This window comes from Terrapene carolina, unplaced genomic scaffold, assembly GCF_002925995.2.
Source record: "Terrapene carolina triunguis isolate 2854851 unplaced genomic scaffold, T_m_triunguis-2.0 Scaffold88, whole genome shotgun sequence".
NCBI classification, from domain to species: Eukaryota; Metazoa; Chordata; order Testudines; family Emydidae; genus Terrapene; species Terrapene triunguis.
In genome coordinates this window covers 46,301,466-46,327,418 of record NW_020664439.1, presented here as the reverse complement: position 1 = coordinate 46,327,418, position 25,953 = coordinate 46,301,466, and the positions used below count along the sequence as shown (strand labels likewise).

Here is a 25,953-nt window from a genome sequence, read left to right as displayed (position 1 = left end):
CTGCCCGGCAGCCCCGGGAGCCGGCAGCCGGGCAGGCGCCGGGGTCCCCGCGCCCCATGGGGGAGGCGCCCCACGACCAGCGCCCGGGCCCCGGCCGGGGGGAAGACGAGGGGCCCGGCGGGCTCTCCCCGGGGGGCGCTGGGGAGATCGGGCTGGGCAGCCGGGCAGCGCCCTGCCAGCGGGTCAGTACCGCGGGGCCCCTCCGGGCGCGGGCCCCCAGCTCCCCGGGGAGCGGGGCGGGGGCGCTGGGCGAGCTGCTGGGGGCGACCCTGGTTCTGTAGGGCCCTGGGGTAGCCGCGCCCCCCGGAGAGTCCCTGTCCCCCCAAGGAGTTAACCCCCGTCCCATCCGATGCAGGCTGCTGGGCCTTCGGGGATGGTGGGGGGCAGGGGGGCAAAGGGCCCCTCCTCGTCTTAGTGCCTGACTGCGCTGTTAGTCCGGCGCCGTGGCCCTTCCCGAAAGCCGGGGGATTGTTCTCCTCATTTGACAGCTGGGGAAACTGAGGCACAAAGAGGGGCTGTGATGTGCCCCAGCAAGCGAGAACCTGGGGTCCTGGCTCTCTAATCCCACTAGGACATGCGGCCTCCTCCTTGAAACGCGGGCGAGGGGCTTCTGGGTGCAGCCTGGCTGTCCTGGGTGAGAGGACAGGGGCAGGGCTCTCTGCCCCGGGGCACCATCTGGATCCGGCCCCCAGCAGCTTGGTCAGTTCAGCGCCAGCCCTCCCCACTGCTAGCTTGTGCTCAGACCCAGATGGATCCCAGCCCCCGTGAATCTGGGCCTTTCCTAGCCTGGCACAGAGCAAACTGCCCCATGGGTTGGCACAGCTGGCAGTGCGATGCCTGTCTGGACTGAGGTGCAGCTGGGGGAAGGGGGCTCCGAGCGGGGATGGCAGGAGCTGCTGATCGGGGTTGAGGGGCACTGGCAGGGATGTGTGTGGCGGGGGATCAGGGTGCAGGGGAGTTCAGGGCGGCGGCAGCAGCAGGGGGCTGTGGGTTGGGACTGAGGTGAGCTGCCAGGCAGTGGGTGGAGGGGCCCAGCCCAGGAGCAGCGGGAGGGGGGCAGGTACAGGAGTGGGCAGCGTGTGGGGAGTTAGTCCAGGGCCTGGTGTGCTCAAGCCCCTGTTTTCTAAAGCACAGGTGAAGAACTGCCTTGGAAGGAGGCAATCGGCTCCCCATGTGGGGCTGCAGCCTGCCCTGTCCAGCCCAGGACCAAGCATCCTGGAAGCCTGGCTAGCCCGGGCCTGGCTCTGCTGCATCCAGGGAGGGGAGCACGCTCAGAGTGGCTGGATCCCTGGCCCCGGGCCCGGCCGTTCCAGGCAGGGGGTGGGGAGAGCGGGCAGCATGGCACAGGATTCAAGGGGCACCAGGTGCGTGGGGGAGGGATAGAGGAAGGTGGAGCGAGCTGGGCTGGGCTCTGCTGGGCCAGGCTCTGCCCCAGGGCAGTGGTGGGGGCTGCCTGGCCTGAGCAGTCCCATGCGCTTCTGCTCTCTGACGTGCGCTCCTGGGAACCCGAGCCAGGGGTCAGTGCTAGGAGGAGCAGCCTCCCCTGAGGGCTATGGATGCCCTGCTAGGCGAGCGCCCCAGGTGGGCGTGTGGAGCTGTGGGGATGGGGGCTGCAGTCACAAGACCCCATGCCCTTCCTGGGGGGGATGCCAAGGTAGCGCGCAGCCGGGCCGCCAGCTCACTGCATCTGCGGTCTTGGACCAAGTCCAGGCCTCCAGCTGTTTCACGGAAATGGGCAGGGCTGGGTCGTTCCCGTGCAGGGCTGGGCGCGCTGGAGCGGCACTGGGGTGTGTGGCCCAGCGTGTGCTGATGGATCCAGGCTGTACCATGCCAACGAGCTCTTAGCAGGGCGCGATGGGAGCGTGTTTCCCCTGCCTCTTGCCACAAATGCCTGGGTCTAGTCTGTCTGAAGTGCAGAAAATGCAGCAGTGGCCCCAGGCTCCTGTCCCCGGGCACCGGGGCATTGGTGGGCTCCCAGCTCCCCCTGAGGTGCAGTCGGACCCGCTGCACAGCTGCGTTTGCTGGGAGGAGCGTGAGCAGGTGCTGGCCACGGGCAGTCGGCCGTGTGGGGTGAGGTGTGTGCCCTCGCGGCTGGTGAATTCCAATGCCCCCCCCCCGTTCCTCCCAACCCCACGCCCTTTCCATTCTTCTGTTTGCTTCACGCCAGCTGGGAACCTTGTTCCTTTTGTGTGTTGGGCGTGTTTTAAAGCAACTGGCCCTGTTCACCCAGGGAGGGAGTTTTGCCTAGTGGTTGGAGGAGTGGGGCTGGGCACAGGACTCCTTGGTCCTATCCCCACACTTGCCATCTGACCATGGGCGAGTCATTTAGGCCAGTATTTTTGGAAGCAGACAGTGCCCTGGGGTGCGCTCTGAGGTGCCACGCAGGCTGGGCACCTCAGAGAGTCAGGCCCCAGTGGGAGCCCTGGAAATAGTGGCAGCAAAGCAGTGGCCAGCCTGTCACCGTGCCGGCTTCTGGCCTGAGGGACTCGCCCGAGATCAAAGAATGAGTCCAGTCGTCCCAGAGTGGTGGATGAGTGAGGGCCAGGGCCAGCCCCTGCCAGAAGCGGGCGCCCCTCCATTGCCATTGGGCGTCTCCAGTGCTGTTGCAGGCTGGCAGCATTGACTGAGGGCTGTTCACTTGGGCTTCGCCATGTTGGATTTATCTGATTTTGTAGCTCCTTGTATTCTACGCACAGTGTGTAGCCTGCGGTCAGGACACGTGTCGGAAGAGATGTTACCACAGTACATTGCGGTCAATTTTTCTTAACATCCCCTCTTGGCACATTCTCGTGGTCCTGTGGCATAGCGTCACTCTCTGGGCACCTCCTTATGTCAAGAGTTTCTTACGCCTTTGGCCCCCTAGGGCTCAGCTGAACTCTTACAGGCCTCAGCTGAGTACCTGGGGCATAACTTCTCCTTTCCACGAGCCTGCCCTCAGATCTGCTTAGCACACAGTGACTGTAGGTGACCCGGCCTCGTCAGCCAGAACATCACCCACCACACAATAAATGAACGAGAAAATGAACTGATTGGCTACTACTCTGTGCCTCAGTTTCCCCACCTGCAGTGATATCCACCTGGGGGTTGTGAGGCTAATCTTGTTTGTAAAGGGCTTGGGGAAGCAAGGACCCAGAGTTCTTAAGGGGGCAGAGAGGCTTGGGAGACAGCTCCTCCCCAGGCAGCAAGGCCCGGGGCAGAGAGGCCTCTGGAATAGGATGGGAAATGCCCCCTCCACATCCCTCGCAGTCTGCTCTGCAAAGCCAGCGCCACCACCAGGGCCGGGACCCACAAGCCTTCCTGCTTCTGGAGAGGTGGGGGGAAGGGCAGTGTGAGGGGAGGGTTGTATTGTGTAGAGGGGTGTGGGCGTATTGGGAGGTGGTGTTAGGGAAGGGAGGGGTGTATGTAGGGAGTATGGTGTTTAGAGGGGGTGGCGTGTAGTGGGTGTATGTGGGGTACATTAGAGGGGGTGGGGTGTGGTGGGTTTATGATGGTAGGGGCGCTGTCTAGTCGGCGGGGAGCAGCGGGGGACGTGGCTGGGAGAGTGCTGTCGGTGAATGGTGGGGAGCAGGGGGGAATGTGGCTGGGAGGGTGCTGTCTGTGAATGGTGGGGAGCAGGGGGGGATGTGGCTGGGAGGGTGCTGTCTGTGAATGGTGGGGAGCAGGAGGGGATGTGGCTGGTAGGGTGCTGTCTGTGAATGGTGGGGATGTGGCGGGAGGGGCACTGTCCCTGAGCAGTAGGGAGTGGTGGGGAGCAGGCGGGTTCTGTGAATGGTGGGGAGCAGGCGGATGCTGTCTGTGAGTGGCAGGGAGTGGGGAGGACGTAGCGGGGAAGGGGGCGCTGTCTGTGAGTGGTGGGGAGTGGGGGGGTCTGTCTATGAGCGGCACGGGGACGCGGCAGGGGGGGGGTGGGTCTGGCTGGCTGCTGAACGGTTCCTGCATGGCCCGGCCTTGGGAGAAGTCATGGGGCAACGCTGAGCGCGTGGTCAGGGCTGGGCCGGTCTCACGCTTTCACCGCCCAGGGCCATCGGTGCCGCCAGCAGCCAGGTTGCCTGTAGAACCTGTTGGGTTCCCAGGCCAGGCGTGGGGGGAGATGGCATTGCCGGCTGGTGGCTGGGCCCAGAGAGAGGATGGGGCCTGCGTGGTTCCCTCTGTTCCCTCACTCAGCTGCTCGTGGCTGGTGGCAGGCTGTGGGAGCAGCGGGGAGGTCCTGGGGCGAGCAGCGTCTGGCCCCATCACTGCCGTGGGGTGGGGACGGTGCTGCCGCCTGGAGCCCCTCAGTTGGCTTCTTGTGGAGTGCTCCTGGCTCCAATGCCCAGGCTGGAATCCGGGCGGGGCCAGGGCACTGTGGGGATTTGTCTCTGCACTCTGTGTTTAACCCCTTCCCATTGCGCTGCTGCTCACCCGCCGTCAGGCCCATTTCTCAGCAGGGCTGTGCTCGGTTGACAGAGACCCACAGCCATCAGCCCCCCCACCCCCCGGGAGGCAGAGCAGGGGCATTATTGGGGAAACTGAGGCACGGAGCGACTTGACCAAGGTCACCCAGGAAGTCCGGCAGAGCAGGGAATTGAAACCAAGGCTGCCAATTCCTGGGCCCCTGTCCTCTCCTCCCGCCTCCCAGGCGTGTGCTCTGCCCACTAGCCTGCACTGCCTGTGGTGGGGGGTAGCAGGTCTGCCCTCTGTGTAGCCTGAGGCTTGGGGCCGTGCCAACTGCACGGGAGGCTGGCTCAGATGCTGGCCTGCATGTTCGCGGGCGCAGAGCTGCAGTGTATTTGCAGCAGGGGTTGGCGGGAGAGAATCTCCTCTGTGGCCGTGGCATGGGGCCAGCTGGGAGCCTGTGTCCCAGCCCCCCTTTGTGCCAGCCTGTGCCCCCCAGCACGCTGGCCCTGGGGTAGGGGCGGGGAATCCCCTGCATCCGGGGCTGGCCTTGCTCTGCCCTTGGCATGGCGGTGCCTGGCAGCCCGGAGCTGGCCCCCCTCCCCGCAGTGCTGCCTGGGCCTGCATGCCAATGAGCCCCTCGCCGCAGCTGCAGGGCGCTGTGTAATAGGGGAAGCAGGAGACACCTGCTCCTGGCCGGCTGCCCTCCCCCCGCGCAGTGCGGCTGAAAATCCCCTCCAGGCTCCTGCTCCTCGCCTCACATTGCAGCATGGGGGTGGAGGCGCTCAGCCCCTGGCTGCATCGGGCCCGTGCAGACCCTGGGGGGATGCCCCCATCTCTAGGAAGTGGGGCAGCGACCGTGCTGTGGCTTTGGGGCTGGGCTGGTGGCCGAGCTGCTCCAGGCTGGGAATAGTGCAATGAGTCTGCGGGCCTCAGCCCCTAGCCCTGCTCCGCCTTCGCCCACCTGCTGCTGTGTTTGGAGAGGGGGGGCAGGGCCGTATGATGCTGCTCGGCTCCCCCGTGTGCCCCAAAGGGCCAGGCAGGGCGTCCCCTGGCTCGCTGCGCCCGAATTCCTACAGCGGCTCAGCTAAGTGCAGGGCCCGGACGTGGGCCGTGCCCCCAGGGGGCCGCGCAGCTGTTCCATTAACTGTTCCCGGCTCAGCAGAGCGTGGCAGGATCGGGGACAGGGGGGTCAGACTGCGAAGAGCAACGCCAGCCTGTGTGTGTGTGCGAAGGGCTAGCGGCGCATGGAAGACAATGAGCCGTGCGGGCTGCTGAGGGTCGGGTGGGGGCTCAGCTGTGGGAGTCAGATGTGTGGGAATTAGTGCCAGCCCCAAACCTTCAGCCCACTCCCGCTGACACCTGCCCGCCTGGGAGCCTGCAGCCCCACGCCTGCCTGGCCAGGTGGCAGCTGCAGCCGCCCCAGGGAAGGAGAGTGCTGGGGGCCAGGCGCGAAGGCGACTGGCTTGGCAGCCCAGCTCGGTTGCGAGGTGCCCGTCACTCCCCCTCTTGCGCTAGGTTTGGGGGAGCTGCAGACGGGATGGTCAAACCCTGAGCACGGCCCCTGAGTGACTCCCCGTGTGTGCAAAGCACCATGGGTAAGACCCAGCCGGCGACAAGAGGAGGAGTTTGGAGGTGGGGGCTGATCCTGCAAGGGGCTAGGTGCTCTCGGCTGCCAACAAGGATACAGCAGGGAGCTTGCTCACAGTCTGTGCTGGCCCCAGTACCCCAGCGTGGCACTAGGGGGCGCTGGCCCCATAGTTAGTGCTTGCCCCAGTACCCCAGCGTGGCACTAGGGGGCGCTGGCCCCTCAGTCAGAGCTGGCTCCAGTGCAGTGCCAGGGGGCGCTGTGCTGCAGGGAGTGGGGGGCTCAGCAGGGGGCGCTCTCCCCTCAGTTGGAGCTGGCCCCAGTGCAGTGCCAGGGGGCCCTGTGCTGCGGGGAGCAGGGTGGGGGGCTCAGCAGGGGGCGCTCTCCCCTCAGTCAGAGCTGGCCCCAGTGCAGTGCCAGGGGGTGCTGTGCTGCGGGGAGTGGGGGGCTCAGCAGGGGGCGCTCTCCCCTCAGTCGGTGCTGGCCCCAGTGCAGTGCCAGGGGGCGCTGTGCTGCGGACGAGGTAATCTTGGCCCCACGTCTGGCAACGGGTGCTGAAGATGCGGGCCGAGGGGTATGAAACCTACCAGGTGTTTGATCTGGGGAAATCCGGCTGGGCCAAGCTCTCTTCCACCCCCCCCCCCCCTTCGGCAGGAGAGGTCGGAAAGCAGCCCCCCTACTCCGGAGCAGGGGCCGCAGCTGGGCACACAGGCCCTGGGGGGCTGTGGGGTGAGGGCAGGGCAGGGTCTGGACATGGCGCGGGCTCTTCTCTCTCACGGCACCAGCGATCTCCATGGAGCCGTTGGCTGTGCCCTCAGCCAGCTGTTCTCCCGCGGGACCGGCTGGAACCTCGGGCAAGACAAGGACGCAGTGTTAGGGAGCCAGGCCAGTGCTGCTCCCCCGGCTTGGACCGGGGACAAGCCCCCACACTGAGCCATCTGGCAGGTGCGCGGGGCGGGGGGAACACAGGAAACGCAGCTGGGGAGGGGGGGACGTTCCTTGGCGTGACCTGGCCGAGTTCCCAGGCTGAATCTCAGAGAAGCAGGGACCAGCCCCGTCCCAGCTGGCGGGGGCTGCGGATGGGCTGCGAGATCCCCTTGGCTGGTGATGCTCAGTGCTCAGACCTGGGCCTAGCTGGGCTCACACGGCCACGGGGGCCAGTCGCTCAGCCGGGCGCTGTGCGGGCCCGAGGGCGGCAGGGCTGGCTGCTGCCCAGTTCTCTGCAGCCGTACGGGGGCAGATCCTGCCCCTGGGTGCATGGCGCACTGGGGTCTCTCCAGCAGGGGCTGGCCAGCGCTCTTCTCACCCACGCTGTCCCTGTACCCAGAGCAGCTGGGGCCAGCCCTGCCAACACCCGGCCGTGAAGCCAGCCTTCACTCCCCCCCCCACCTTAGGACTGAAGGGATGCTCTCCTCTCCTCCCCACCCCCCCACTCTGCTGTCTCCTGGGAGCTCCCAGGCTCTGAGCAGGCCCAGGGCAGCCACATGCCTGTGGCCCAGCTCTGTAGGGCCAGCTGCAGAGTTCCTGCCCCGCCCTGCTGTGGCCTGCCTCCTTCCCTCCCTGGGGACATCCACCTGGCATTGTACAGCCGGCTCCTGGGACTCGCAGTTCCCAGCCTGTGCGTCCTCCCGGCATTGTAACCTGAGGGTCCCAGCCGTGCTATCCTGTCCATCCTGGCTCGGCTCCGCGGCTCCAGCTGCATCCACACTGCAAAATGGCAGGGCTTGGACTCCAGATCTGGCAGGCCTCGGGCTCTGACCCACCCCCTGGCAGGGTCCTCGGACCCAGTACCAGACGGGTTTGTGTGTGGCTGGAAGGGGGCTCGGGCTCAGCCTGGGCTTTGAGAGCTGCTTGGGGTCTGGGCGGGGAAGAGAAGTTGCTACCAAGCCAATTGAGGGGCTGGGAATGGGCCGCAGGAGCTGAGGGACTCCCCAAGAACAGAAGCCCTGGAGGTGCGTGGAGCTCCCTGATTTCACTGGAGGTCGGTGGAGCAATGGTGTCTCTGGCCCTGGTCCTAGCCAGACGTCCCTGGGGCAGAAGAAGGCGGAGAAGGGCCATGGCGCAGCGAGAGGCTGGTGGCAGTTGGGGGTTAATGAACACGTGGGCCTTGCCTGGGAGAGAAGGGGGGATTCTTGTGACTCAGCTGCTCACTGGCCCTTTCCTACAGCAGGTCCTCCTCTGTGTACTCCCTGGTGGGCAGTGGTTAGTTCAGGGGTTGGTCTGGGGGCTCCCTTCTCAACCTCCGTCTCTCAGCAGGCTCGGGCAGCCGAACCGTGCGCTGCAGAGCCCTGGCCGCAGGCAGAGATTCGTGGGGGGCACTGTTTGGTAGGGTAGTGCCATCCGGCGCTGTGTGCACCCAGAGAGCAGATATGGGCTCACGTCGAAAGCCCAGGGGCTCCTGGAGCCCTCAGGGGCCTAGTGCATGAGGCTACAGTGGGCAGATCTCAGTGATGCCTGGGGGAGAGATTCCCACATTTACATGGGGTGTTTACTGACTAATAGTGCTTCGCGTGTGCCTGTCACCAGGGTATGTGGGCCCAGGAATGCCTTTTCTTGGAGGCACACTAATAACGCGGCCTGCCAGTTGGGTTAGTAGCTTTCTCCCGATGGGGAAACTGAGGCATACAGCCTTTTCCAAGGCCAAGCAGCATTTCTATGGCAGAGCCAGAAATAGAATCCTGGCTCCCAGTCATCTTGGCTTCTGCATAGCAGGGCTCAGAGCTGAGCTGAGCGGTGGTTCCGAGCCTGGCCAAAGCGAGCGAAAATAAACCCTCCGGGGAATGTGAACGCTGCGGCTCGGATATCCAGGTCGCCGCGAGCGGGCCGAGATTTTCCTTTCCTCGGTGCAGACTGGGAGCGGGCTGGGGGGTGTCGCGGGGAGATGCACGGGAGAGGCCTGGAGATAGGGTGCCTTGTTGGAGGGCTAAGTGAGAGTGCAGGAGACTGTGGAGCTGTGTGAAATCCCGAGCCAGAGGCCCACCGGAAACAGCCTCTCCAGCCCGCAGTTAAATCTGACCTCTTGGCTGCCGATCAAAAAGTGTTCCCTGCAAATACCATCGAGTCTCTGTTCCAGCCAAGCTGGCGGCCGGGGAGAGAGGGTGGGAGCCAGCCACCGTGGACCGGAGCAGAGCAAGGGGGGTGGGCTCAAGACAAACACACACACACACACACAAGCCCTGCAGTGTCCGGCCCGCGAAAGCAGGAACAGCCTCTCGGCTGCGGGGACCACAGAGCTCGGCGCCCGCGGGAGGATTCCGGTTTTTTGGACAGAGAAGCCTTTAAATTGCGTCTCAAAGACTTGCCGATGTCTCGCGGCCCCTCTGCGCGGATGTCAGACTCAGCCGTGCCGTGACGCTGCACTCCAGCCAGCTGCCCGGGCTCCCCCCGGTTACTGATCCACCGTTTGGGTTTTACGGAGGAGCTGTCCCCACGCAGTGGAGCCGAGCATGCGTGCCTGCGGGGCCCTGGCAGACTGCCACCCACCTGGCATGTCGCAGGGGCAGCGGGCTGGCCAGGGTGCCACAGAGAGCCCGTGAGGGGCTGATCTGGGATGACACCCATGCAGGTTCCTGGGAGATTCGCCTCTCGCCGGGCGGGATCCTTTTATTCTGTCTAGAGGCTGTGGCTGCGCTCCACATGCTGGGCAGGGCATGCGGGGACAGCAGCCCCTCACCCAGCCCGGAGCTCCAGCGTGCCGCCAGGACCGGCTCTCAGGGAACCAGTGACAGCCGTGTAATGCCCGTGGCCCCGGTGGGAATCCTGGAAGGGCCCTTCTCCTCTGACCTGGTCCCCCTCGCGCCAGTGACTGGGGCATAGAGAATAGGGGTTCCCCGAGCCAACAGCCCCCTGTTCCCACCGGTGCCCAGCGTGGCAGAGGAGAGATGCGTCGCTTCGAGGTGCTGCGCCGCTCCTTCCCGTTCCTGGCCCGTTTCTGGGTCTATCGCGTAAGTCGATTTCGGCTCGGTTCCCAGGGGTGAGTCCCTCGACGCGTCGGATCTGTGTCCAGCCCCTTCATCCTGGCTGCTCTGTCCTGGCCGCTGCATGGCACGGAGAGTGAGCCGAGCCCTGGGGGGCTGTGGGATGGGGGGGCTGTGGCTGGGATGGCACACAGCACTGTCTGGCCCACCCAGTCGGACACCGCCCAGAGCCCTAGCCCCTCCCCCTCGCAGGGGCAGAGCTCGGACGCCCCCCACTTGGCTAGCGGCTGCAGGGAACCCTGCGCTATCCTTGGGGCTCCCTGCTCCATGTGTCCCTTGCACCTCACCGCATGTGTTGGGCTGTGCCCCAGCTTAGCAATGGGGCAACTGCCCCCCCACACACACACACCCTACAGGAGCTGGGACACTGGCCATGCCCCGGCTGGCGGCTGACCGCACCCACCCTCCGTATTTTTAGACCAGACTATACTGCGGGGAATTTTAATTGTTGGCTGTAACCCAAGAGCTCCGGAGACAGAGCCCCAGCCCCGGGCTATGTCTGTGGATGGCGGGGGTGTGTGTGTGTGTCTGTGTTAGGGGGCTCAGATTGGCCCCCTAGATTGGAGGTGCTGCAAACTGAGAGTTGGGAGGGTCCCGGGATGGAGTGGGAGGGGGGCGAGGTGCTGGGTCCCACTGGAGGGGAGGGAGGGAACACCCTGTCTTCTGCTTCTCGATCACTGTATGACCCAGCCCCCCATGGCGCCAGGCACTGCACAGACCCAGGTGGGCCCTGCCCCGAAGACCTTACAGTGGGAGGTCGTGGCCGCAGTGCTGCCTGTGCCCAGAGGAGGGGTTCTCCTGGCAGCGTGGGTTGTCCGAGGTTGATGGCAGAGCTCAGCTGGGGAGCCAGGGGACGCAGCCAGGCCGTAGCTGGAGCCAGCCGGGTTGTAGCATGTCCAAGGGTGGCGTGAAGGGCAGTGCAGGTGGGAGGCACGTGTCTGGAAATGGAACAGGCGGGCGAAGGAGACCGGACAGGGCAGATCAGCAGCGGGAGGCATCAGTCGTTGAAGAGCTCTGCCCAGCACGGTGACTGCAGGGCAGCTGAGCTCTGTGGCTGGAGGGGCCCATGGGTGTGGGGCGCAAAGGGATCCTGCCTCTTCCTTGCTCGCTCCACCCAGGGGCAGCCCCAGTGGCTTGGCTCGGGCAGGGCTGGTGCTTTCCCGGTTTGCCGTGTCGTTTCTGGAGCAGATGTCAGGGTGCATGGGGCACGGAAGGAGCATCGGGGAGACAGCCCATACCTCCAGGGGCAGTAGAAGGTTTCCTCTCTAGACATCAGGGAACAGCCCCCTCTGGGAGCTCGTGGCCCCTGCAGAGCCAGCCTGGGGTCACCCCCCTCTGGGAGTCGGCCCCCGAGGGGTCTCATCGCTGCTGGGTGCGGATCAGCACAGCCGTGCTGCCCAAGTGGTTGGTGAGTCCCTAGTGGGGACAGGAAGGGTGCCCAACTGGGCGCTGCCCTGGGCCTGGCCTGTGACGACCTTGGGGGGTGCAGGATGCCAGGGGGATTTTGTCCCCCTCAGTAAACACTGCCCGCGAGCCATGTCCCCGCGCAGCCCTGTGGTCCGTGCCAGCCTTTCCTGCCACTCAGAACAGGGAGCAGACCCTCCGCTCGTGAGGTGGAGCTGGCTGTGGACAGATGCCGCCAGGGACGGACAGACAGGCCCAGGAACAGGCTGGCTTTGAGGGGACGCCAGAACCTGGCTATGGAGCAGGGAGCGCGGGACATCTGTGCCCACGTGCCCAGGCCCCCGCTGGCCGCAGGGCCCGGATCGGGGTGGGAGGGGGGCACATGCTCTGTTTTATAACCCAGACCTGTCGTCTCCAGTTTCCATCCCAAACATGGGCATGGGAAGCAGATCCGCCCGTGCCTTGGCTGGAGCGCCGTGCGTCGGTGGTGCCAGGGGGTGCTGAGCCCTGGTGGGCGGCAGGGTGAGTGCCTGGCACCCCGGCTAGCTGCAGCGGCGTAGCGCAGCTGTGCTTTTATCCCTCTCTGTGCTATTGATAACCAGGCCCTTCGCTCGCGGGGCGGGGGGATGCCAATGGGCACCATCTGGCCGCTGGGGAGGGCAGCAAAACCTCCTGGCCCCTTCCCCGCTGCTCTGCCCACTCACTCCCCTGCAGCCAGGGTCAGGAGCTGATCCCAGGTCTGCACAAGCTGCAGCATCGCAACCTGACTGAGCTCTCCCCATGAGCACACGTCTCAGCCAGGGTTCCCCTCTCCCGGGCATTGCCCGTGAGCATGGGGCCCGGCCCATGGTGGCAGGGGGAGGGGGAATGCAGCAGCTCCCAGCATGCAACAGGCTTGGGTGTGAGCACATGGCAGGGGGGAGGGGCTGCTGCTCCCAGCGTGCACTGCTGCATCTGATCTGGAGCGTGGTGGGGTGGCCCTGGGGCAGGGCAGGGAGCAGTGACCCAATCCCTGGTGCCTGGCTGACGTATGTCGGGGGGACGGGGCTCCCATTGGGTCCTGGTGGGGTGGATAGGGCCTGTCTTCTCTGCCTCTCATACCCTTGTGGATGGCGCCCGTCATGCCCAGGGGTCCTAGCCAGGGTGGGGGCTGATGTGCTGGGCACTGCAGGGCCGTGGACTGGGATCCCCACGGGTGGCAAAGCCCCCTGGGCAGTCATGCACTGTGGGGTTTAGTTCTGGAGTGAAATCTCCCCCAGATGCCAGCCACTGCCCGGGCACGTGGGGCTGGCAGGAGGAGAGGGCCTCGGCCTGCCGGGTCAGATGCCAGTGGCGGAGGAGCCGAGCGGCCGGCTGGGGCGGAAGGGTGACTCTCTGCTGGGAAAGGGGCTGTCACTTGACCCCTTGTTATGCCCTGCTGAGCGGTGAGGGGGCTAGCTGGCAGTGCTCCTCATAGCCCGCCCGGCAGCTGCTGGCACCTCGTCCGGCCCCCTGCAGGCAGTGGGGTGCCCTGGTACCTCTGAAGGCCTCATGTAGCCGCAGATCCCCTCTCCTTGTCTGTCCCAGTCCCCCCACAGCGAGGTCTCTGCTTCGACCTCGGTGGCACTGGGACGGCCCTGCCGGCTCTGGGGTGGATCCTGTCCCTGGACAAGGCGATGGCCAAAGTCTCACTGGCTTCTCCAGGGGCAGAATCCAGCCCCCGGGAATTTCTGACCCCCTGGCTCTGCCTGTCCTGGTTATGGCAGGGTGTGTAGTATAGCCAGGTGTGCCCATCCCCGGCTGCTCAGCGACGTTGCTGCTGCCACTGTGACCAGCCTGCAGCCCTTCAGCCGGCGCAGGTAACGGAGACTCTCCGGTCACTATTAGCCCTACAGAGCCTGGGACACCCTCTGAGCAGTACGTCCCACGCTAGCGATGCCTCCAACTGGGGCCCAGGCAGCCGTTCGGGGGAGCCGGGTTCCCCGGCTGGCGTGTGCTGAGCCAGGTCAGTCAGTGCCCTGAGCCGTTGGCTGCCCCCTAACCCCGCTGTCTCTGGTCTCTGCAGACGCTGCCCTGTAGCATGGAGTCGGACGAGGGCACAGACTGGCTCCTGGAGCTCCTGACCGAGGTGCAGCTCCAGCAGTACTTCCTGCGCATCCGCGACGACCTCAACGTCACCCGCCTCTCGCACTTCGAGTACGTCAAAAATGAAGATCTGGAGAAGATCGGCATGGGGCGGCCTGGTGCGTATGACCTCTGACCTCCTCCCACACCCCCAGCCCCCAAGCTGCTCCTCCCTCACCAGCAATCAACGCTGCATCTGTCTCTGCTGGTCCCGTCCCCCCCGCCCCCGCTCCCGGATCACATGGCTTTGTTGTTGGGGCTCCAGGTTTGTTGTAGGGTTAACACCTCTCCAGCAGGGCCCGTGATCCTCCAGAAAGTCCTGCTGGGCTCCCTCTTGCGGGGTCTGACTGCTCTGGGCTGGGGTGGAGGCAGATTCCCCTCTGGAGCTGGCCAAGGGGTGCCGCAGGAGGGAGCGGGGCGAGCGCTGTGACCATCCTTTGTCTCTGCAGGCCAGCGGCGGCTGTGGGAAGCCGTGAAGCGCAGGAAAGCCATGTGCAAGCGCAAATCGTGGATGAGCAAGGTAACGCCTGGGAAGGGGCACCCCGGGATGTGGAGCGGGGAGCTGGCGCAGCAGCCTGGTGCCATGCGGGTATTGGGCCATTCACGGGCGAGAGCCCTGGCACCAGCAGCTCCATTTCACAGATGGGGAGACGCAGAGCGGCCCCAGGACTGGCCTGAGGCTGCAGAGAGTGCCCCAGACACACCAGCACAGCCCTGCTGGGCGCAGGGCAGTGAAGGCTGGAATTTGGCCCGGTGGCTTTAGATGCCCAGCGGCGGCGCCATCTGCTGCCGCCCACAGCCCTCGCCGCTGTCTGTCCCCCTGCTTTGAGGGGTAGGGAAGCTCCCCACGCCCCCGAGCCAGGCTCTCTGCAGGATCCTCAGAGGGGAACATCCTGGGCTAGGTTTGCCAATTTTGGTTGGACATTCCTGGGGATTTCATCACATGACATAATAAAGATTAATCTTTAATTCCTGGAGACTCCAGGCCAATCCTGGAGGGTTGGCAACCTTCGCCTGGGCTGGGGCCAGGAGGCGCTCTGCCAATTGCTGGAGAGCAGGGGAAAGACGTGGGTGGCAGAGAGCCTGCTGGGAAATGTAGTCCTGCCGTTATCTGTGGCGCCGCCCAGCTGGCCGGAAACTGGGCCTGTATCACCATGTGGGAATCCTGTGTGGGAGGAGGGGGCCAGTTCTCGGAAAATGGGGCTCTGGGACGGGGAGCTCATTTCCCAGCCCTGGCATTAGTTCGGGAAGAAGTGGGTGGCTGGCAGAAATTGACAGCGGCTGCAGGGTCCTTTGATCGCGAGGTCGTGGATTGCAGTGACCGGGCGCAAGGGCAGCGACCGGCTGCCCCCCGACGTGCACGGGGCACCCTGCGGGGCGCAGCTCGGACGGTCAGTTTGCTGGTTGGCTGGCTGGCTGGCTGGGGCCGGCTCTGGCGTGCCCACTGCTGGCTGGGTGATGGCATTCAGATTGGGGTTGCTTGTGTCACTGAGCATTGGTGAGTGCCCCTCTGCCCGAGGGGCAGGCAGGAAATTCCTTCCCCTGGTGATCGGTCTGTGCCCCTGGAAGCCAATTAAGCGTTAAGTAGCCGAATACGCATCCCTGCCTGGTGCTGCGTGCACACAGTGCCCCAGAGCGTCCCCTCAGGGTGCAGCGAGTCTGTCGGCTCCCAGGGGGTGCGCTCTGATGCCAGCCCCGTGAGATTGGGGGGGCCTAAGGGTGCTGCCCCCTGACTCAAATGGGCGTCTCAGCCAGCGCTCTGCCCAGCCGCCATTCACACTGCCCGTGGCTTGCACCCAGCTTTCGTTCTCACCCACACGTCCGTGGCACACCAAGGGCTGTGGTCCCTGCCATGGAGAGCTGGGTCTCGAGCCAAGACGATGGGCACAGACCAAAGGAGGACGCAGCAGGGTCAGCAGAGTGGGACCGAGGTAGGAAGCATTCTGGGGCCGTCCGGAGCATGGAGCCTGGCATCAGCCCAGCAATACGTTCTGGGCTGGCACCCGTTCAGCAGTAGCACAGGCTGTCTGCAGGGAAATGCAGCCACCTCTGGGGCAGAGCATGGCAGCTGTGTATCAGTACCCAGCAGCACTTGGGCAGCCGGGGACAGGAAGTGGTGGAACATCCGCATCCTGCTGAAACTCCCGGGGAAATCAGCGCAAAGGGGACTGTCATAGCCTGGGCACCTGGCCAGGGCTCATCTGAAAGAGGGCATCTCCTCACACCCCACTGGGGAGCTGGGCTTAGTGCTAACTTGGAAGCGGCAGCGCCCCCTGCTAAGTCACTCATGCCGCTCCCTGGGGCCAGGACCCCCTAGTGCCACAATGGGGCATTGGCATCAGCACTGACTTGGGCGGGAGAGCACCCCAAGTCAGCACAGGGTCAGCATTGACTCCCGCTGATACACTATCTTCCTCTTTCCGTCTCAAACTGCTGGGTAGCTTTGCTGTGTGCTGTTCAACAGCTGCCGTGCTCCACCCCAGAGGCAGCTGCATTGGTGGGCTCAGAGAGGCAACCGCAGGTTAAGTGCTGTGGATTCATGGGTGAGGGGCACTAGAGAACACTGCCAAGGACAGAGCTAGAGAAGTGCTTGGAGCCACCCTGCCCTTTGCCTACCACGAGGGCTTTGGTGCGATGCCGCCCCGGGGGTGTTCGTAACTTGGCCAGACCCAACGGCGTGCGCTACGGGGCTGGAGCAGGCTGCATTCCTCTGGGCCGGCCTGTGACCCTGCCCCGGGGCCCGTCCTGGCCCTGCCACCTCTGGGCTGGCTCTGCTCACACACCAGCCTGGGCTGCCTTTCCCTCCCTCAGCGTGCTGGCCCTTGATGCCAGTTACAAAGACAGGTGCCGCTGTTACAGATGGGGAAACTGAGGCACAGAGCGGGGATGTGAGTCAGCGCTGGGGGTAGAACCCAGGAGTCCGGATCCTCCCAATCCTCTGCTCACACCACGAGGCCATGCTGCCATAAAGGTGCTGCCCTAAACCTTCCTCCCACCGTGGGCTCTCGGTCCCTGATGTCAGGGCCAGAGGCAGATGTGTGTGGAAGGGTTGCCTGATGCTGGCGGAATCATGGGGCGTTGACTGGTGTTGTCTCTCCACCCACGCCCATCTGTCTGTCCATCCAGGTGTTCAGCGGGAAGCGCCCCGAGGCAGAGTTCCCACCCCAGCTCCAGCCCACCTTCCCCAAGCTCTCCAGCCCGCCGCCCGCCGAGGAGGGGCAGCAGGCCCTGACCTGCCTAATCAGCGAGAAGGACCTGACGCTCTTCGAGAAGCTGGGGGACGGCTCCTTCGGCGTGGTGCGGCGCGGCGAGTGGGGCACGCCCACCGGCAAGACGGTAAGGGGCCCAGAGCACGCCAGGGCGAGCCCAGCACACGGCCCGAGGGGCAGGATATGGGGCTAGCCCAGGATTGCCTGGCTGAGGCCCTTCGCTGGCACGGGGCAGCAAATCCAGGCTGGTCAGTTTCCCCATCGGCGTCGAGTTGGTTTCACTAGCTGCTGCTGGGTCTGGGATTCCAGCGCTGCCGTCCACCCGCACCGGCCCCCGAATCTGCAGCCGGCTCTGCCCCCGCCAGGGCGCCCACCCCCTGAGTGCCAGGCATTGCCCCCGACACCGCTCCTCACTCCTGGCCCACACGGCCCCTGCCCTCCACTCTGGATCTGTCCCTGTTACCACCCAGGGCCGTGTGGACCTAGAGACTGGACCGGGACCACAAATTCCTTTCATGCAGGGCCTGCCTTTGGGTCCCCAGCCTGAGGTGGTGCTGGGGCCGATACTCTTTGCAGCCAGTGCCACCCCCTTCCCCATCATTCCCATGCCTGGGGTGTGGCGGGGGGGCCCGAGCAGCCCCCGCTGAGCCCCACGGTCCAGCGACCTCCCTGGGCTGTGTGAATACATGAATAATACCAGGACACAGTGTTGATGTCCTGCCTATACCCTGCGGTGCCCGCCACTGCGGCCTACCCTAGAGGTGAGCAGATTGGTCCCCTGGGGTGGGAGCTGCCGCAGGGTCCTCATTGGCCCGTGTTTCCCAGCAGCTCAGCGTGGCTGTGAAGTGTCTCAAGACGGATGTGCTGAGCCAGCCGGAGGCGCTGGACGACTTCATCCGGGAGGTGAACGCCATGCACTCGCTGGACCACCGCAACCTCATCCGGCTCTACGGCGTGGTGCTCTCGCCCCCCATGAAGATGGTGAGTGTGGGAGCATGGGGGGGCGTTCGGGGGGAACTGCCTCTCTGGTGTTGAGAGCTGGCTCCTCCAGGCGGGACGGACCCCTAGGCCTGGGGCGTAGCTGTGTGGGCGCAGAGCCCCGGGGCACCGTGGGGCAGGGACAGACCCCCAAGCCGTGGCTGTGTGGGTGCAGAGCCCCGTGGCACCGTGGGGCAGGGACAGACCCCCAAGCCGTGGCTGTGTGGGCGCAGATCCCAGGGGCACCGTGGGGCAGGGACAGACCCCCAGGCCGTGGCTGTGTGGGCGCAGAGCCCCGGGGCACCGTGGGGCAGGGACAGACGCCCATCCCACTCTCCCGGGCTGGGGCCTGACTCGACCCCTCTGCCCCGTTCGCCCAGGTGACGGAGCTGGCCCCGCTGGGCTCCCTGCTGGACCGGCTGCGGAAGAACCAGGGCCATTTCCTCCTCTCCACGCTGTGCCAGTACGCCGTGCAGATCGCCACGGGCATGGCCTACCTGGAGTCCAAGCGCTTCATCCACCGCGACCTGGCTGCCCGCAACATCCTGCTGGCCTCCAGCGACCTGGTCAAGATCGGTGACTTCGGGCTCATGCGGGCGCTGCCCAAGAACGACGACCACTACGTCATGCAGGAGCACCGCAAGGTGCCCTTCGCCTGGTGAGCCCCGCCCGGCGCCAGCCGTGTGCATTTCGCTCGCAGCACCCCCTGCCAGCTCGCCTGCCCGCAGAGGGGGGCCCGGTAGCTGTGGGTGGCTCTGTGTAACGGCTCTGTGCCCCCCCCCCCCACATGCCTCCTTGTCCCTCCAGCTGGGCGCCGGGGAAGGCCGAGAAGCCGAGGCGCTGGCCCTTGTGGTGTCTGTGGACCGTGGCAGAGTCTGCACCCGGAGGTGGAGGGGAAAGGGCAGCAGGTATCTGCTTTCTCTGGGGTGGAGTCTGCCTGGGGCGTCCCTGCCCTGCCAGCGCCGTTCCAGGGAGAGGGAAGTGGCGACCTGGGAGGCAGCTGGCTTGGCTGGCCCTGGGCCCCTGTTGTGGGGGGACCCCGGAGGGCTGGAGCTGAGCGGGGAGCTCTGCTCCGCCAGGCTGGATGGGGGCGCCAGTAACTGCGAGCCTTTCTCTGCAGGTGTGCCCCGGAGAGCCTGAAGACACGCACCTTCTCGCACGCCAGCGACACCTGGATGTTCGGGGTCACCCTCTGGGAGATGTTCACCTATGGGCAGGAGCCGTGGGTCGGCCTCAGCGGCAGCCAGGTACCTAGCACGGCCCCACACCGCGTGCCCTGCACTCTTGGGCCTGGCCCCTCTGGGAAGGGGAGATGCCCTCTACCCCCAGCATATGGGGATTGCTGCCCCGGGCCCAGCCAGCGTCGCTCGGGCCCAGCCGGCCTCACTGAGCTATGGCCACCCAGGGCTGTTCCTGGCAGAGGAGGAGGGAGGGGCTGACGCAGAGCAAGGGGGCGTTGGGGCCTGGAGATCCCAGGGAGTTTTTTCAGGGGCTTCTGTCCCCTAGTGGCACACGCACTGCACCCCTGAGGGAGCCTGCAGGGGAACATCTGGCTTGTGCCTGTGGGTGCCTGACGGGGCAGGTGCTGTGAGATTCTTCCACACCCAGCTCTGCCGGTGCCCCTCAGTCCTGACCCGCAGCCCCCCACTATCCCAGCCCTGGGCACCCCACACGCAGCTCTGTGGTGCCCCACTCCCGACCTGCAGCCCCCCACTATCCCAGCCCTGGGCACCCCACACACAGCTCTGCTGGTGCCCCACTCCCGACCTGCAGCCCCACACTATCCCAGCCCTGGGCACCCCACACACAGCTCTGCTGGTGCCCCTCAATCCCAACCCACAGCCCCCCACTATCCCAGCCCTGGGCACCCCACATGCATCTCTGCAGTGCCCCACTCCCGACCTGCAGCCCCCCACTATCCCAGCCCTGGGCTCCGCACACGCAGCTCTGCCGGTGCCCCTCAATCCCAACCCACAGCCCCCTGCTAGCCCAGTCCTGGCCCTTCTTCATCAGAGATCCCAGAAATGGGAATGGGCTGAGACCTGCCTGATGGATTTTGGCTTGGGAGCTAGGGCAGGGTTCGAACGGGGTCTCCAGGCTGGGGGGCACGCACATTGGCCCCGATGCCCCCGTGCAGGGAGGAGTGGTGTGGTTAGGGTGCCCATGGCCCCTCAATTCTGATGGCTGGTGCCTGCCCCTGGCTGTACGACTCCCAGGTGCCCGTGCCCTGGCCTGTCCCAGGGGCACCCTTCAAGCCAGGCAATTTGATTCCTGCTTTCACTGGCGGCTTGATGCCCGTCGGTCGCGCCGGAAGGGGACTCTGTGCCCCCCACCTGACCCAGCCAGCCTGTGTCCCGCCCCGCGGCTAATCCGTGCGGCTCGCCCGGCAGGATTCCTTGCTGACGGGGAGGGCCGAGCCCCATGTAATACCCCGCCGGCCCTGCCCCCCTCGGGCCTCTCCTGGGCAGGACTGAGCCCCGCCCCGCTCTGCCAGCGCCTCAACCAAACCCCCGTCGAGCAATCTTCCTCCTGCGCCTGGCCAGTCTCCGCTCCTGCCTCTGCTGCTGCTCCCGGGGTGCCCAGGTGTGACCCCGTCCAGCCCCAGCACCTCCCCTGCCACGGCCGCCCGAGCCCCCTCTGCTCTGCCCCCCCACCCCATGCCTGAGCCTGACTGCGGCGTCTGCCCTCCATGCCCGCAGATCCTCCACAAGATCGACAAGGAGGGCGAGCGGCTGCCGCGGCCCGAGGACTGCCCGCAGGACATCTACAATGTCATGCTGCAATGCTGGGCGCACAAGCCCGAGGACCGGCCCACCTTCGTGGCCCTGCGCGACTTCCTGCTGGAGGTAGGCGGCACGGGGTGGGAGGGCGGCTGGCCCTGGCCTGCATGGGTCCATGCCCCTCTGTGCCATGCGGCCCAGGCATCACCCCCAGAGCTGTATGCCAGGCACCGAGGCCCTGCAAATCCCACCCTTCCCGGAGGAGCCGTCGGGGCCAGCGCTGCGGGAGCCCAAATATGGGCCAAGCTGCTCAGAACTCCGGGGCCCAGCCCCGTTGGTTTCCCGGGAGGCTCTGGGCCTAGGTGCAGAGTGTGGCCCATGGGCCTGCAGGTGCTGGCCGAGCCGGCCAGAAGGAGCCCTGGGAGCTCCCCCGTCTCTGCCCCTCCCTGCCGGGCCCCTACACTCTGCAGAGCTGGGGGGGGAAGTGATGTGCCCCCGGGGGAGCAGCCAGGCTGAAGGGGAGAGGTGCATGCTGGACCCGTTGTCTCCCTATCGAAGCTGTGGCCAGGCTGCGCTGCCCTCCCCACCCCACCCAGTCTTCAGCCTCAGCTCTGGTGGGGGACAGACTCAACTTGGCCGCTGGCCAGCACCCCGTGGGCCTTTGGCAAGGAGCTGTGCTGTGCCCAAACGGGGGCACCTCTGGCCTGGAGACTTCCCCTCCTCTGCTCAGCATGGCGCTGGGAGGGGAGTGCGGCCTGGTGGGGAGAGCAGGGGGCAGCCCCCACTGCAGAGTTGCTGTTAGGAGCTCTCTTGTCCCCCCGGGGGGGGATTCTGGCCGTAGGGGTGGCCTGTGCTCAGGGGCAGGGAGGGTGCAGCGTGGCTCCGGGCTGGCTGGGGCAGCTAGTTCCATTCCTGCGAGTTGGCTGCTTCCTGGCCTGTCGCCAGCCTGGCCACTTGGGGCCCAGGACTCTGGATCTGGGTGTCTGGCCTATCGCAACGGGCCCAGGCTCCTGCTGTGAGCTCTCACCCAAGGGGTGGGTCAGGCCCGGCCGTAGCATGGACGGCTCTGGGGGGGGCCTGCCGCTGCCAGCCCTCACCCCCACCGGCTCTCTGCCTTCCCAGGCCCAGCCCACGGACATGAGGGCCCTGCAGGACGTGGAGGAGCCGGAGAAGCTGCACATCCAGATGAACGACGTCATCACAGTCATCGAGGGCAGGTATCGGCGTCCCCCCACCTCGCTCCCCTCAGCCCCCCCTTCCCTGGGGCGGCTCCACAGCTGGCCCCTCCCCTCACCCCGCTCCCCTCAGCCCCCCCTTCCCTGGGGCGGCTCCATGGCCGGCCCGTCCCCCCACCCTGCTCCCCTCAGCCCCCATTCCCTGGGGCGGCTCCACGGCCGGCCCCTCCCCCCATCCCGTTCCCCTCAGCCCCCATTCCCTGGGGCGGCTCCACGGCTGGCCCCTCCCCCCACCCCGCTCCCCTCAGCCCCCCCTTCCCTCCATGCGCTGAGTGCCCAGGTTGGACGGGGGGGTCCTGGCCTGTCAGTGGCCAGACTTGGCTTCTGACCCTGGCTGTGCCCGCAGAGAACGCAGCCCTACCTAGTCCCCCAGCTGTGTGTGTCCCCAGACTGCTGCGCCGGGTGCCATGACAGCCCGTGTCTGCTCAAGGGCAATGGGCCAATAGCAGAGCTGTGGGGGGGGCAGAGGGCTGTGGGTCGGGGCTGAGGGGTGATGGCAAACCTGGGGGAGGGGCAGGGGGCTGCGGGTCGGGGCTGAGGGGCGATGGCAGAGCTGTGGGGGAGCCCAGGGGGCTGAGGGGCAATGGCAGAGCTGAGGGAGACAGGGGTCTGTAGGTCGGGGCTGAGGGGCAATGGCAGAGCTGTGGGGGAGCCCAGGGGGCTGAGGGGCAATGGCAGAGCTGGGGGGACAGGGGGCTGCAGGTCGGGGCTGAGGTCCAGTGCGAGGATCCTCCCTCTGCCACAAATGGGGAAACTGAGGCCCAGTGAGGGGAAGGGCTACGCACATGTTCCCACAGCGAGTCAGTGGCGGAGCTGGGACTGGAACCCAGGAGTCCTGCCTCCCAGCGCCCCTGCTCCGACCACTCGACCCCACTCCCGCAGTGCCAGGTCAGACACCGTCCCGTCGGAACTGGCCCTGCCTGTCTCCGGGGCTTGTCCCTCGGCTGCGGGGCCGAAGGATGGGCCTGGAGAGGGAGCCTCGGTGCCCAGGTGCCTTTCCCGCCCGTGATATGCTGCGAGCCACTGCTCTGCCTTTCTCCATCCCCCGCAGCCCTGGGTGAGTCACTTCCCTGGGTGCTGCTGCACTTGTTAGTTTGCCTTTGCCCTCCCTTGTGTGTCGCCGGAGCACTGCCCTTGGCGCACACGCCCCCGCCCCCGCGGCCACTCCCGCTGCCCACGGTTATCTGAGCCGCCGGGAGCGGGAAGTCACGCCGGGGCTAATCTGGGATGGCTTCCCAGAACTGAGCAACGGGGACGGGAAGGGGACAGAACAGCTGTTCCTTCCTTAGCCCCAGCGTGGAGGGTCCCAGATGCCCCAAGCCCCCTGTGCGCTGGATCGGTGGCTTATGGGTGGGTAAACTGAGGCACATAGTGGTGATCGTGACCGGAATAGAGCTGGGATCTCTTAAATCCCAGGAGCCTCCTGCTTCCCATCTGCTTTGCTGCTGTCCTGCCCCCACGCTGCCCTGTGCCCGTGCTGGCACAAGGGGCAGGGGTCGAGAGTTCTGGGCATGCCAGAGAAACTGGTGCTGCCCATCCCGGGCCTTCATTCCCAGGTGGCCCCCAGCGGAGGGCTGGAGAGAGGACAGGGCGTTTGGAGACTCTCCAGAAATGCTGAGCTCTCAGGACCGAGCGAAGGGTTTGGGGGGCTGGTGGAGGGGCCGGGGGCTCTACAATGGTAGAAGCAGAACCAGGTGCAGAGGGTCTCAGCATGGGGGGGCAGCGGGTCCGGGGGGCCCTGCTCCAGGACAGGCAGAGTGCAGGAACGTGGCTAATTACAGAGCCCCATGGTGCGTTTGGTGGTATCCCACCCAGGGGGTGTTTGTGCGGGAACACGTGTGTGTGTCTAGAACACACCCCATGGGATGTAGACACAGAATCCTGCCAGCTTTCCCCTCCAGCTCTGCAGGCAACCCTGAATCCGAGCCTGCAGCCCCCCGTCCTGCTCCTCTCCCAGCCCGAGGAGGGGGATCCCACCCCGCCCCGGCTCTCCCGAGGGCAGCAGCCTCTGCTGCGGGGGCCGTGCGGTTCGTCACGGCAAACGGGATGAATCAGGCAGGACTGTGTGTCTTTAGGGACCGGCGATGACTCTTGCACGAGGGCTGGCAGTTTAATTGCAGGGAGGGATTCGTCAGCGGAGCCAGAGCGAGGGTGTAGTTAATGCAGAACCAGTGTGTGCACGCCGCCCCGATTGCATCATGGTCTGGGGCCGGGGCTGAGCTGCTCCAGCTGCCGGAGCTGGCGGGTTCAACCACTTCCAGGCAGACGCTCTCTGGGCCACACGCCGGGAGCACCCTGGCCCTGGTGCGGGGCTTGGCTGGGCTGCCCGCCTGCAGCGAGGAGCCAGTTCAGCGCACGCCTCGTTCCCCAGGAGACCCGACGGACCCGTCCGAGGTGAAAGGCAGGCTCTCCGGGGCCACTGCCTGCTGGCTTGGGGTTGGGGTTCTGCTGCGCTGGGTCTGAGGGGGGCTAAGGCGAGCGCTGGCCGGGGCCTGGCGTGTGCTGTGAAAGGGGCTGCGGGGGCTAGAGGACAGAGCCCAGGACCAGGACGGCGAGTGTCTGTGTTCTCGGTGCAGTGACCCCTCGGGGAGCAGGTGGCAGGCACGCTGCTCAGCCCACCCGTGCCTCAGTTTCCCCTGTGAAAGGGGAGGGCCATGCTGGGCGGTGGGAAGGGTGAAGTAGTGACACGAGGGAAGGGAAGCAATGCCGGTCGCTGAGTGCTGCTTTTGCCACGGGACCGTTGGTATCAGTGGTTCGGAACAGTGACCGTGGAGAATCCGGGAACCCGGTTGGCAGCAGGTGGTACTGCCCTGTGGCATCGTCCTGTTCCCAAAGCACCAGCCCGAGCAGGCAGAGTTCGTGCTTTGCCACTGCAGCTGTGGGAGCTTCGGGCCAGGCCCGACGGGCTCGGTAGGGGGGTGGCTTGTGCACCATCTGCCGCCGCGCTCTGAGGGGCTGGGAGGGGACCCGGCTGGCTGAGAGCCAGGACATGGCCCAGCACTGCGGCAGGCAGAGGCTGCCGGGCGGGAAAGGCGGCTGCCTAGGGGTTGTGCTGCGAGGGCATCTCCCAACCGGCCTTGGCAACGTGATTCCCTGTGGCCGTGTGCGTGGGGCCGGCCTTCCCTGCCCGAAGCTGGGTGTGTGGGGGGGTCTAGTTGTGCCTCAGTTTCCCTGTCTGTGACTGGTGGGATAACTGACCCTCCCCTTGGGGATTCTCGGCCATATGAAACTCAGAAGCTGCTGGCCTGTAGGGCCAAAGGGAGCCCCCAAGGGGAGAACAGCAGCCAGCGGCATGACACGAGTTGTGTCCGTTGTCAGACCTGCTCCATCCCTCAGGGAAATGGTTCCCACAAGCCCTGGAAGGCTGTATATACAGTGGGACCTACGTTAAACCCATTTGCTCCTGGCCAGAGCCCTCATGGGGAAATAGAATCCAAGTTAATAATACAGCAGGACCTACCTTAACGCCCGTTAGGTTCTCTCCTTTGCTCGGGCCAGTGTGCAGGCCCCCAGCATTAAACACGAAGGGCTGCGAACTTTGCGCCCTCGGGGCTGGGCCCAGCGTCCTGGCTGGGGGGCGCTAGATGGGCCCAGCGGGGGGCGCCAGAGCAGAGGGGTGGGCTCCTGGCCATGGGGCACTGGCCCCGCGGGGAGCGGAGGTGGCTGGGTGATGGAGGGGGAGAAAGAGTGGGGAGAGCGATGGGGGCCCTGGTGGAGGGCTGTCCTGCCGGGGTGCAGCTCCCCCAGGCGAGGGAGGAGGCGCTGGTGCCGGCGGCTTGCTCAGGGGTCCGGCCGTTGAGTAATATCCTGGGCCCCGGAGCGGAGCCGGGGCTGGGCCGGGAGGCAGGGCTGCCAGCCGCCGGCTCCTGCCCGGCTCAGAGGTAAACAGGAAAAGGGCTGAGCCGGGCCTGCAGTGAGTCACAGGTAGTTCCAGGAAAGCCGAGGCTCAGCCTGGGCGGGGATCCCGGCGCCCCCTCCCTCAGCAGCCAGGGGAGGGACCCAGGGATCTGCGGGGGTGGGGGGGTGCTTCAATCCCTGTCATTGATAATACCGCCCCCCCCCCGAAAGCTTTGCAAGGGGGTCTGTGTTCTCCCCCCATGACTCGCCCTCCGGGGGCTTGTGGGGCTGCTGCTGAGGACGGGGTGATGTTGGTGGCTCAGTAGGGGGCACACTCCATTGGTCGGTGCTGAGCCCGGCACCCCCGCCTGGCACTAGGGGGCGCTGCACTGTGGGGAGCAGTAGGGGGTTGGTGGGGGTGCTGTGGGGAGCGATGGGAGGGTCGGCGGGGAGTGGGGGGCCATCGGGGGTGCTGCGCTGCAGAGAGTGGGGGGGGGGTTGGCAGGGGCGCTGCGCTGTGGGGAGCGG

The 25,953-nt window shown here is 66.0% G+C and overlaps 1 protein-coding gene across 6 annotated transcripts in view; it reads left to right on the top strand.

Annotated features, from left to right (window-relative positions):
- Window positions 1–25,953, top strand: part of TNK2 (tyrosine kinase non receptor 2) — a 62,298-nt gene that overhangs the window by 23,647 nt on the left and 12,698 nt on the right. The window contains exons 1-9 of one of the 6 annotated variants that reach the window (XM_026650126.2): window positions 97–182; window positions 13,388–13,565; window positions 13,896–13,966; window positions 16,573–16,782; window positions 17,481–17,636; window positions 18,014–18,291; window positions 18,754–18,880; window positions 20,333–20,479; window positions 21,476–21,570. In XM_026650126.2, coding sequence (XP_026505911.2) covers window positions 13,403–13,565; window positions 13,896–13,966; window positions 16,573–16,782; window positions 17,481–17,636; window positions 18,014–18,291; window positions 18,754–18,880; window positions 20,333–20,479; window positions 21,476–21,570 — 1,247 coding nt within the window. In that variant the 5' untranslated portion in view covers window positions 97–182; window positions 13,388–13,402. Of the gene's footprint in view, window positions 1–96; window positions 183–9,069; window positions 9,907–13,387; window positions 13,566–13,895; window positions 13,967–16,572; window positions 16,783–17,480; window positions 17,637–18,013; window positions 18,292–18,753; window positions 18,881–20,332; window positions 20,480–21,475; window positions 21,571–25,953 lie in introns of those variants that run through there. The other 5 variants (XM_029911095.1, XM_024206319.3, XM_029911097.1 and 2 more) reach the window with 5 other exon arrangements.